This window comes from Stegostoma tigrinum, chromosome 2 (genome assembly GCF_030684315.1).
Source record: "Stegostoma tigrinum isolate sSteTig4 chromosome 2, sSteTig4.hap1, whole genome shotgun sequence".
Taxonomy (NCBI): domain Eukaryota; kingdom Metazoa; phylum Chordata; class Chondrichthyes; order Orectolobiformes; family Stegostomatidae; genus Stegostoma; species Stegostoma tigrinum.
This window is the reverse complement of record NC_081355.1, coordinates 119,242,674-119,255,517: the sequence shown is the minus strand read 5'-3', so window position 1 is coordinate 119,255,517 and position 12,844 is coordinate 119,242,674. Positions and strand designations below refer to the sequence as shown.

Sequence of the window (12,844 nt, the reverse complement as noted above, 5' to 3'; positions counted from 1 at the left end):
TTCTCCACACGACTATTTTGGTAGATCTCCGTCCCTAGCAAGATGTACACTTTGTCCAGCCCTGGCTTCTCGGATTATCTTATTTACTTGGTACACATAACGGAAAGATATAAAGTTTCAAGCATTTTTCAGATGCTTCTAAAATACCACATTACGCCCACTCACTCCACAACCCAACTTGATGGCTTTTATTCTCTCAGATGCATGCGGGAATCAAATCGTCTCGTGCAATCCTGCGATTGGTCGCATGTTTTCAGGTACCGCCCTATTTAGAACATTGCAAAGCTGGAGTCTCATTGTGTTTGGTTTCTAATGCTGTCAATCACATGCCTTTTGTTTCCCCGCCTAGCCCCTAGGTCTCCAGGCTGCGTTGCAGTGTGCGGCTTGTAGCTGGAGCCTCGCCTCCTCGCAGTTCTCATATACACTCATCAAGGTCCGGAAGCGACAGGACATTGAAGAATATATAGTAACCAGTGTGAGCTACTACTACCACCACCGCCACCCCAAAACAATTCCTGATCATAACCGTCCTAACTCTTTGTTTTCAATGAGGGGAAGGAAGAAGACGTCTTAAGTTTTGTTTTTAAATTGTAAACATTCCCATTTCAACAATTACAAAGATAAAAAATAATTTGGTGAATAAAAGGAAAACGCGAGACAGGGAGAAAGATGGCAGCGAACAGTACAACATTCGCCAGCAAAACGAAAACCAAGAAGAAACATTTTGTGGCTCAGAAAGTAAAGCTGTTTCGAGCTAGTGATCCATTGCTTAGCGTCCTTATGTGGGGAGTCAATCACTCGGTAAGTCTGTTTTAAAAAACGTCATGAAATGCGGTAACTGCTGTGTGTAACTTCTGCAGGAAATCACATTAGCTGGATATTCCTCGGACAGGTTACTTGATCTTTGCGCCTGGATATTCCCTCCATTTCATTTCACCTAAGCTAATAGACATGGGATTTGATGAGATTTAAAAATCTATGCCGTGCATGTGCATTATGATGTTACGGAGAAGATGTGATAAATAGGAATGACCCTGCAGCATTTCGTTTAAGGTGAGTCTATGAAATGACAAGTCCTTTTAAGAGCGTTGCATTTGACAGATAAAAGCCACAGTTAGCTTTAAGTAAACGTGCTTCATATTATGTGTCTATGATGGGAGTGAGCCGAGGTATTTGGCCGAGGGCCTGCACCCTGTTCATGTGACTCCTAGCGGTTTTTTTAAGACCAAAGGCGACGGCCTGGAAACCCCTTAATGTCAACTTGCTGTCGAGTTGTGAGGTAATTACGACTGACAGCTCTGTTGACCAATTGACACCAAGATCCTGAGTCCAATGTGATTCCTGAAAGGAAAGCCCAAAGTGAAGGGGGCGGGGCGGAAACCTGCGCTTTTAAAAAATTGTGCAGCAGTTTGGCAAATGACAACTGCGTTGATTCTTGTTTCCTGTAAGAGCTAACACATAGTACCCTTCCCCCCCCCCGCCCCCCCAAAAATGCATCATTCATATTTTTTGATCAGCTAAGCAAATGCACTGGCTGTTGTACCTTTTGCGTACGTATTATTGTTATGGTTTAGGCTGGTGTTCTGACCTCCAGTTTTGCATGTCAGCACTTGATATTGTAGGCAGTCAGGGTGACATGCTATTTCATCGATCCTCAATGTTCTGCTGTCAGAACTTGTGGATGTACAACATCACCTCTATGCTTATTTTCAAAGCAGAGTTTTACGGAAACGAAGTACTGAAGGCCAAGGTTTTGAAAATGTGGCAGTCCAGAGCAGGCTGTTAATTCGTGTGTCAACACACAATCTATGTCTGCACCATTATAACTAATTTATCATAACCAAATCATTCAAAAGATGAAAGGTGCTTCCTCCATCTAGAGGAAGAAAAGTGGTAACTAGTTTAGGTAGATTTCTCTTTTAAGAGTGGCTTGAATGTCAGTTGCTTATGTCAATACATAAATGCATCTTAACTGCTGTGTGACTGAGTAACTCTTAGTATGTGTATATATAATCAATAAAGTGTTCCAATCTTTACTTTGGAGATTGAAACAGTAACTGAAACTAACATGGTCTTGGTTCAGGCCCTGGATGAACATATGCATTCTATGGTCCATCTCACTGGCTCATTCTCACTGCACGTTGCAGGATTGGGGGAAAGATCTACATTAAGTGCTACAAATTATCACTTGTTAATGGTTCCCATAAAGTTAAATTGTTAAACCTGTTTAATTTTGAAATTTGAACCCGAGGTGAGTTTTGTGATAGAGAAATATGGCTGTTTTGACTAGTAACAATAGGATATTAATTTCAATGTGCTATGGTTTGTTTCAGTACACCATGGTTATTGGACTGTGATTCCCTTCCTTTTGGAACTGTCATTTTTTCACTTTTACACATTAAAAAAATTGAGTTCTCCATCTTAACTATGAAATTAATTGTAACAGTTTTAGGAATTTGTTGTTAGGCTTTCATGTATTGCTTTAGTATCATCAGTTGGTAATGGTAGTACCTGTGCAACTGTGAGATCTTGCTTTCTTTTGGGACAAAGGGACGGGATGGCCTAATGTATGAGTTCTGAAGGAGAATTTTCAAAATAAAACTGCTTTTCATCTTCTGTACATTTTTTTTGGATGTAACTATGTGCCAAACATTTTGTGAATTAGTCTTTTTTTACAATACTTCAATTTAGGGTATATTCAGCAAATTCAGTCATGCAGTGGTTTTCAGTAATCTGAGTGAAACACTGATTAATTCTGTAATGCAAGCTTCTTGGCCTTACAGTGTTAGAAATGAATTGTGGACTTTGCTAGGAATCCTTCTTTCAAACTTTATGAACGCATATGGGACTTTCATTGGACAAATGGGAGAAGGCTTAAGACATAAAGATTGGCAATTGCAGGACCCTGTGATTCTGCATTGCAAGGAATAGGCATCAAAAGCAATTGATATTTTAAAAAGAACTGGAGATTCTCTAGTGACAGACAAGGATGACTTCTAAAATTGAGTGGTAGGTTTGGTTTGGTTTGCTATGCTGAAGTAACTGGGGGCCTTCTCTTTGGACTAGATATCCATACTTTTGTAGTCTCTGCTTTGGTCTTTACTGCAGAGGGCTATTGAGGCTGGGGTTGTTAAGTATGTTCAAGGCTGAGATAGACAGAGTTTTAGGGAAAGACAGAGACGTTGACCTTCATTTATTTTCATCATAGTACTGAAGTAATGGTGCAGAGGAACAGGATTGGAGTAAAATATCTCTTATGTAGTTAACATGATGCTGGGAAATTGGGGCAAATGACCTTCTACATGTGCTGATATTTCTACGTAGTTTTGCTACTCAGAAGCTCAGGCTTATGGTGACAACTTTTTAGATACTATTTATAAATGTGTCAATGTTGCAAAAATGTTTGCAAAAAGGCAGTCTTAATGCAAAATTGGATAGAATTGTTATGGTGTTATTATGTCTGGCCTTTTTTTATGTATTTTAAAACTGTTCATATTTAACTGCAACCTCTTTCACTTAAGATTCTCATACTTTTCATTTGTTCTGAATAGAAATTCATGTTTTAAAATGGTATCTAATTTTGTTTTACATACTGAAAACAAATGATATAAATAAACAAGAATGCAGAATTGGAGATTCATGCATAACAAGTAACAATTGACTTAACTGGTAAATCAACCATATGTAGACCAGTTGGCAGGAATTTTGATTTTTTTTTAACTAAATTGCTGCTTGTCATTTTATTTGAGTATCTAATATTATTATGAAACAAAAATGCAATGGCTATAAGAATGCTTGCACATAGTGCTGTAAGGTGCTAATGAATAGATTTGGCCTAGGTGGCACTTGTGTTATTGAATTATAGAGCAGCACTGGAAAAGATTTGGGAATAGATTACATTGCCTGTCTTTTGATCAGGAGTTAACACATGGCTTGAGAAAAAATATTTAAATATTTTAACATATTTTTAATAAACATGAACAATCCCTCTTCTGTACCTACACTGGCCCCAAACCCCGCCTCTTCCTCTATTACACTGATGACTGTATCGGCACCGCCTCATGCTCCCACGAGGAGCTGGAATAGTTCATCCACTTCACCAACACCTTCCACCCCAACCTCAAGTTCACCTGGACCATCTCTAACACCTCCCTCACCTTCCTGGAGCTCTCTGTCTCCATCTCGGGCAACCACCTAGAAATCGATATCCATTTCAAGCCCACCAACTCCCACAGCTACCTAGAATACACCTCCTCCCACCCATCTTCCTGCAAAAATACCATTCCCTATTCTCAATTCCTTCGCCTCCGCTGCATCTGCTCGCAGGATGAGGCATTCCACTCCCGTACATCTCGGATGTCCTCGTTTTTCAAAGACCACAACATTCCCCCCACAGTGGTCGAGAACGCCCTTGACCGTGTCTCCCACATTTCCCGCAACTCATCCCTCACACCCCGTCCCCGCAATTACCGCCTAAAGAGAATCCCCCTACTCCTCACTTATCACCCCACCAACCTCCTGATCCGCTGCATCACCGTCCGACACTTCCGCCATCTACAATCCAACTCCACCACCCAAGACATTTTTCCATCCCCACCCTTGTCTGCTCTCCAGAGGGACCATTCTCTCTGTGCCTCCCTTGTCCTCTCCACACTCCCCTCCAACCCAACCACACCCGGCACTTTTCCCTGCAACCGCAGGAAGTGCTACACGTCCTCCCTCACCCCCATCCCAGACTCCAAGAAGACTTTCCACATCAAGCCGATGTTCACCTACACATCTGCCAGTGTGGCATGCTGCATCCGTTGTACCCATTGTGGCCTCCTCTACATTGGAGAAAACAAGCAGAGGCTTGGGGACCGCTTGCACTTCCCAGTCACGAACCATTTCAACTCCCCTCCCATTCCTTAGACAACATGTCCATCCTCGGCCTCCTGCAGTGCCACAATGATGCCACCCGAAGATTGCAGGAACAGCAACTCATAGTCCGCTTGGGAACCCTGCAGCCTAATGGTATCAATGTGGACTTCACAAGCTTCAAATTCCCCCTTCCCCCACTGCATCCCAAAACCAGCCCAGCTCGTCTCTGCTTCCCCAACCTGTTCTTCCTCTCACCTATCCCCTCCTCCCACCTATCCCCTCCTCCCACCTCAAGCCACACCCCAACTTCTTTCCTACTAACCTCATCCCACCCCCTTGACCTGTCTGTCCTCCCCGGACTGACCTATCCCCTCCCTACCTCCCCACCTACACTCCCCTTTAATGGCTCCATCCCCGCCTCTTTAACCTGTCTGTCTCCTCTCCACCTATCTTCTCCTCTAGCCATCTTCGATCGGCCTCCCCCCTCTCCCTATTTATTTCAGAACTCTCTCCCCCTCCCCCTTTTCGGATGAAGTGTCTAGGCCCAAAATGTCAGCTTTTGTGCTCCTCTGATGCTGCTTGGCCTGCTGTGTTCATCCAGCTCATCACTTTGTTATCTCGGATTCTCTAGCGTCTGCAGTTCCCATTATCTTTGAATTTTTCCAACCTCTTTAAAGAGGTCTTCAGAGTTTGCTTTATATGGTCTTAAGTCTTAAACATTGGATAGAAGGAATTAATGTTTCAGGATGTGAGTTTATCAATTTAATGTTTCACTCACCATATCAATTTAATTGGGCAAAATTAGTGCATCCAATAGAAAAGATTGGATATTTTAATTATAAATAAATTACCTGTTTTAAATGATCCCTTACACTTAAGACTGACTTCATCCAGATCAAGACCTGTTCACAAATTGAGCCCAGTCCCAGGTCAAAATTACAAGATTCTGCCAGTGACGTTGGTTGAAGAGTGAAGGTCCTTCAAATTTCACTCATTTTTGTGCTGATTCTAGGAAGCACGTTTTTACAAGTCTTCTGTAGGAGTAACGTTTAATGTACTACGCCTTTATCGATTATTGCATTGCATATTGAAGTTGGGATGTCATGTTGCAGCTGTACAGGTTATTCATGAGGCCACTTTTGGAATAGTGTTCAGTTGTGGTCTCCTTGCTATTAGGAAAGATGTTGTTAAACTTGAAAGGGTGCAGAAAAGACTTACAAGGATGTTACTGGGGTTGGAGGGTTTGAGCCACAAAAAGTGGCTGAATAGGCTAGGGCAATTTTCCCTTGAGCATCAGAGGTTGAGGGGTGATATTATAGAGATTTATAAAATCTGGAGTGGCTGATGGCCAAAACGAAGCAAGCTGGAGGCCTGGAATGGTGCGCGGTGACCAAGAACTGGAGCAGAGCGGGTTGGAGGCATTGAGTGCCAAAGACTGGCTGAGAGCCGGAGCAGAGCAGGCTGGAGGCATGGTGTGGTGTGGGGATGTTTGTTGGACTATCATCAGTGCAGGTGGTCAGCAGCTTGTGAGCCTGGTCAGACCATGTATGGAAGAGCCCATGCTAATCTTCTGAATATAATGTTTATCTGTAATCGGTTTATCTGATTGTAATATTTATGCTTTTAACTGTGTCTTATTTCTAACTTATACTATGAATCACTGGAAGTTAATGCAACTTATTTCTTCTTTTTTTCCTCTTTTTGTATTTAAGATTTGTGCCTAGGTACTTTGTATGTAGGATCGTGCCATGAGAAGCATCATTATAAACTTTCGCTGTACTCCTGTACTTGAGTACATATGACAATAAAACCTAATTCTTAATTCTAAACTCATGAGGGGCATGGATAGGGTGAATCCTAGGGTAGGGGAGTCCAAAACTGGAGAGCATGGGTTTAAGGAAAGAGGGATCTGGTGCTGGTGGGGTTGGGGGGCGGGGGGGAACAGGTGTGTGTGCATGTATGGAATAAGCTGCTCAAGCTACTAGGTTGTGGCTGGTACAATTACAGCATTTAAAAGGCATCTAGATGGGCACATGAATAGGAATGGTTTAGAGGGATATTGATCAAATGCTGGCAAATGGGGCTAGATGATTTTAGGATATCTGTTCAAGTTGGACTGAAGGGTCTGTCTCTGTGCTGTACAAATTTATGACTGTCATTGCCTTGTATATACCAATAAACATACTAAATGGTTTAGTGTATGTTGTTTAAAGTAATATTCAGTATTTTTAATGGTTTAGCAGAGCTCTGGACACATACATATTTTTGATCAACATATTTTCACCTGAAAAAATTCCCAAGGTCACTGGCTTTGAGTTCATCAAGAAATATATTTTAACAGAAGGGGAGACAAAGATGATTATCATCACACTCCATGATTGTACTGAGTCATTGACACAGATTTAAGATGTTCAATGTAAATTAATTTTAGCAGAGTCTTGAACTGTAGCCTGTCCTGCACAATGCTGAACATAATTGGATGTATTTTCTCAAGTGTGACCATGTGTTGACTTTACATACACAGATGTATTTGTAAAATAAGCAAGTACAGATTTTCAGGAGAAATCTACATTGATTTGTGAGTAAAGAACTTGAACTTGAATGAAAAGTTTCCTGTATCATATTTTGAAATGCTCATTTTCAAAAATTGTTTTCAGTGAAACTGAAAATATTTTGAGATCTAAGGCATTCATTGCTTCTCTTTTTTAATAAGCAAGCCCTTTTTGAAAATATATTCACAATACTGTAAGTAGGATAATAGCTAGTTTGAAGTGTATAATCGTACAAAAAGTGCTTAGAGATCTGATTCCAGATTCTGTTGCAGCTGTTGAATGTGGTACCAAAATAAGGAGTGCTTCTCTACACAAACTAAATGCCATACTTATACATGTAGTTGTACTTTCACAAAAAGTGATGTTTTGCTAAAATTTGGAAAAGCTGGAAAAAAAGCAGCAAATCTGGAAAAACCCGCAGAAGTCCAGACTGCCTGGTTCACATCCAAACTGTTTGGTTCCAAGGAGAGATCTTAAAACTAAAACGTTTACTGGCAAAACTCAGCAGTTCTGGTAGCATCTGTAGGAAGAAAGCAGAGTTAACATTCTAACACTGGTGACTCTTCATTAGAACCATCACCTGCAGTTCATTGTTTTATCTGCAAACTGAAAACAACAATTGAATGTCTTCTCTTTCTCCACAGGTGCTGCTGGATTCCCATAGTAGTTTGAATCTTTTATGTTCTTTTCAGACTTGCAGCGTCTGTGGTATTTGGCTTTTTCTTTACCGTGTTTTGGTTTTTGGGTTTTCTCCCCTGCAGCTATTGTGAGGTAAATACTCACAGTGGGACAGTACCATGTGATGTTGAAAAGATGAGCTGGATTTAGTTAGCTGCCATTTAAAAAATGTCTTGCAACAAGATATTTTACCTGAGACACTTTGCCAAGATCAAGGATAATAAGTGTCATCTGGAATTACAACAAGCGATCAGAAAGCTAGAGCAAGCAATATTTTCACTATGTGCTTTAACAATGAGCATTAATAGATGTCTTTATCAGTGTTTAAGGTAGCAAATTTTGAAACTAGATTGAAGCACAGTTTGTTTGCAATTTGATTTACACTGAGATTGGGCAATTCAACTATAGCCTTGAGTTGTGCACAGGTGAGGAATGAAGTAAGTGGAGAGGAGAAATTTTATCCAGCTGCTGGTTTAATTAGTGCTGTGATATTCTCAAGGGAAGCAATTTATTAAAAATTCACATTCAGTGCTTGCCAAATGGCTGTGGTAGATACACAGTTAAGGAGCTATTTGTTGTCTGCTAATCACAAAAAAACTACTGAAATTCAGTTTTTAATCTGATATTGCAAATTTTTTTGTAATGTTTTGACAATTTAATCTGGTGGGCCTACAGCTTGTTGTTACAGGAACCAGCAAAATCTAATTGAGACACCAAGATTTTTAAAATCATTATTTGTTGTGATATTAGATTTAGCAAGATGAAAGTTCAGAACTAAAAATTTAATACAATAATCTCTTGTTGCAAATGCATTGTGTTTGTGTAAATAAATTTATAAAAACATGGCACACTTAGCAATGAAATGTCATTCATTTAACCTGGCACCTTTATACAAGGCCTTGCTATAATAAATAAATGATTCAAATTTAACATAAAAAGTATAGCTAAGAAAGATATGATTGGTGAGGTTCTGTGGACTGTTTATGGTAGGGTGGAGAAACAGAAGACAGTCAATTGACACTTTCCATTGGATGACCTTTTCTTCAAACTGAACACTCTGGACATCTGCTCCACTGCAAGTTCTGCCAAAATTGTTGATTTTCTTTCTTAATTTTCATCTTTAAGAGAATAAATAATAGGAGCTTGTCAAAAGGTAAGGTGCTCATCAAGGGAGATTTTAATATACATAGATTGGAAAAGTAAGACCAAGGTAGCCTAGATGAGTTCATGGAATGTTTTCAGAACAGTTTCTTAGAACAGCACATTCTGGAACCATCCAGAGAGTGTACTATACCAAGCCTGGTATTGCTCAATGAGTGAGGATTAACTAAAGATTTTATTGTGATGGTGCCCCAGGTAACAACAATCATCGTATGATTGAATTTTACATATAGTTTGAGGGAGAAAGGAGTTGGTCCAAGACTATTATTTTAAACTTAAATACGGGAATGAAAGTAGAACTGGCTAAAGTGAATTGGCAAATCGAGTTAAAGAACTGGATGGTAAATGTGTAGCGGCAAGCTTTTAAGGGATTATTTCTGAATATGTTACTCTACATATATACAGACAGTTCTTTGAGTGAGGAAAAATTCCAAATGACAGACCCAGTGTCCTAGGTTAACTAGAAAGTCTAAAGATAGTAGTAAACTTAAAGAAAAAGGGAGGTCAGAAGATTAGATAAAATATATAAAAAGGCTGTTAATGTTTGTAATAAGGAAAAGAAAGTGCAAGGGAAAAGTGGCTTTAAAGATAAAATTTATTCGTAAGAGTTTCTGTAAATTGTTCACTTTTCATTTTGTAACTATGAGAGTTTCGGTTTTATAACAGGTAAGGCCAGAGAATTGATAATAGAAAATAAAAGAATGGCAGAAAAATCTATATTTGCTATAGAGGGTACAAATAACATCTCAGAAACAGCTATAAATTGATAATGATGGGGGGGATCTCAGGAAAATTACAATCGTCACAGAAGTTGTTCTAAGTAAATATTTGGACCGGTGGGTTGATAAGGGTATACAGTAATATTTCATCCTAAAATCTTTAAAAATGTGGCTAGTGAAATAACTAATGCATTGATTTTAATTTTCCATAGCTCCCTAGATTCAGGGAAAGTCCAACTAGATTTGAAGATAGAAGATGTAACTCCTTTCTTCAAAATGAATGGAGATAGGAAGTTGGAAAGTAGACATCGGGTAACTAACATCTGTCATAGGGAAAATATTAGAAGCTATTGTTACTGAAGTTTTAGGAGGGCCTTTGGATAAGTTAAAGGTAATCAAACAGTCACTTTTTTGTGAAAGAAAAAATTATGTTTAACCAATTTATTGGGAGTTCTTTGAGGAAGTTACAGATAAAGGAGTACTAAATGAATGCACTGTACTCTAAGGGGAATAACTTCTCCTTCTGAAAACTATCTGCATAAGCAAAGTTCCTGTTTCCTGGAATCAATCTCATAATCTTTCCTGCATACTCTCTAAAGAACACTTCATTCACTTCCTAAAGTGCAATGTCCAGAGGTATAGAACACTCCAGTCAAACTCAAAGCATTTTAAAATAAAGATTCATTGTGACTTCCTTGCTCTAAATCTTAATTTGTAAAGCCTAGCATCTCCATTTCCTTTCCATATAGTTTCTAAATCTGCCCTGTAAGTCTTAATGATTTCTGCACATACAAACAACAGGTCACTCAATATTGTGCCCACTTTAGAATTGTATCCATTATGTCATATTACCTTTCTTCATATTTCAAACAAAGTATGGCACTACTAATCTGCCATGTGTTCACCCATTCCACCACCCTATCCATATCCACTTGAAATCCATCAGCATTCATATCACAGCTTACAACGGTATCAACTAATGCGTCATCAGCAAATTTTGAAATTGTGTTGTGTAGACCCAAGCCTGGATCATTAATATAGATCTAGAAGATCAATGATCTCAGTGTTAATCCTTACGCTGCATACTATATGCAGCCCTCTATACTGAAAGCTGTATTCACCACTCTTTTTTTGTCATTCAACTAACTTTGCATTCATGTTGCTATTTTTCCCCATATTCCATAGGCCTTGTCTTTGCTAACAAACCTGTTATGTAGCATTTTGCTAAATGTATTTGGAAGTCTGTGTATATCATGACATTTATATTATCCTCATCAGTTTGTTTTATCAAAAACTCAATGTAGTTGGTTTTCCTCCCATTTGCTTTTATCAAATCCATGATGGTTTTCCTTAATTAATCCGCCATTGTCTAAGTGACGTGTACCAAACTGGATGCTGGAGATCTGAACTAAAAAACAGGCTGGAGAAATTCGGGACTGGCAGCATTGTGAAGCTAGGAACAGAGTTATGTTTTAAGTCTCATTTGATTATTCTTTGATTTTTCTGAAGAACTGTCATATTGGACTCAAAACATTAACACTGATTTGTATTCCCACAGACGCTGCCAAACCTGCTGATTTTCTCCAACACTTTCTGTCTTGTTTATGTCCCAGGTTATTGTTCTAAAGTGTTTAGATTGTTGAGGTAAGACCCACTGACCTACCATTGTTGGATTTAATGTTGTGTCATTGTTTAGGAGGAACAATGGAAACCAGAATTTTTTTAAAAGGAAAATGACTAGTACATTTTGGTATTCAGTGAGATTTTGGTGTTCTTGTAATTCTTTTAAACTTAGCATACAAGTACAAAAAGCATTTGGAAAGGCATTCTATTGGAGGGTGGTATTTTAACAGTAATTCAATCTTGTTGCAATTATACAGGGCTTTGCAAAAACTACACCTCAATGCTGTGCACACTTTGGTCTCCTTACCAGAGGAAGGGCATACTTGCCCTGGAGGGACAAAAAACCAGCCCAGTTCATCCCCTCCCCCCACTGCACCACACAACCAGCCCAGCTCTCCCCCCCCCCCCCCCCCCCCCCCCCCCCCCCCCCCCCCCCCCCCCCCCCCCCCCCCCCACTGCATCCCAAAACCAGTCCAACCTGTCTCTGCCTCCCTAACCGGTTCTTCCTCTCACCCATCCCTTCCTCCCACCCCAAGCCGCACCCCCAGCTACCTACTAACCTCATCCCACCTCCTTGACCTGTCCGTCTTCCCTGGACTGACCTATCCCCTCCCTACCTCCCCACCTACACTCTCTCCACCTATCTTCTTTACTCTCCATCTTCGGTCCGCCTCCCCCTCTCTCCCTATTTATTCCAGTCCCCTCCCCCCATCCCCCTCTCTGATGAAGGGTCTAGGCCCGAAACGTCAGCTTTTGTGCTCCTGAGATGCTGCTTGGCCTGCTGTGTTCATCCAGCCTCACATTTTATTATCACTTACCAGATGAGATGGCAGTCTCCGGATGAGCGGGCCAGATGGGTCCACATTGTTTGTTTGGATTTTAGAAGGATTAGAAAATAATTCATGTTAGTGTGCCTGTACAAAATTAAGAGGGCATGACAAAGTGGATACTGTGAGGCTGAAGTATGTAGAGCTGAGGTTCATAATCTCATGATAAAAAGAAGTCATTTTAGACTTGACTGAGAAGAAATTTGTTCTTGCAGAGGATGATACTGTTCAATTATGGACTGTTTTCTAGACTGAGTTTATCAATTTTTGGGCACTAGTAAAATTAAGGGGACACGAATGTAGATCAGAAAGGTAGAATTGATGTAAGAATGTTTTGAATGGCAGAGCGGATATAAAGATTATATAGTCTACTTCTGTTGTTTGTATTGTGTTAGTATGTACATGGTGCCGGTCATTGGTGCCC

The 12,844-nt window shown here is 40.0% G+C and overlaps 1 protein-coding gene across 1 annotated transcript in view; it reads left to right on the top strand.

Moving 5' to 3' along the window:
- Positions 1–373: 373 nt before the first annotated feature.
- The window catches only part of pip4k2aa (phosphatidylinositol-5-phosphate 4-kinase, type II, alpha a), a 253,962-nt gene continuing 241,491 nt past the window's right edge, over positions 374–12,844 (top strand). Inside the window, exon 1 of the mRNA XM_048520102.1 lies at positions 374–801. Within this exon, the coding sequence (XP_048376059.1) occupies positions 670–801 (132 nt within the window). The 5' untranslated portion in view covers positions 374–669. The remainder of the gene's footprint in view (positions 802–12,844) is intronic.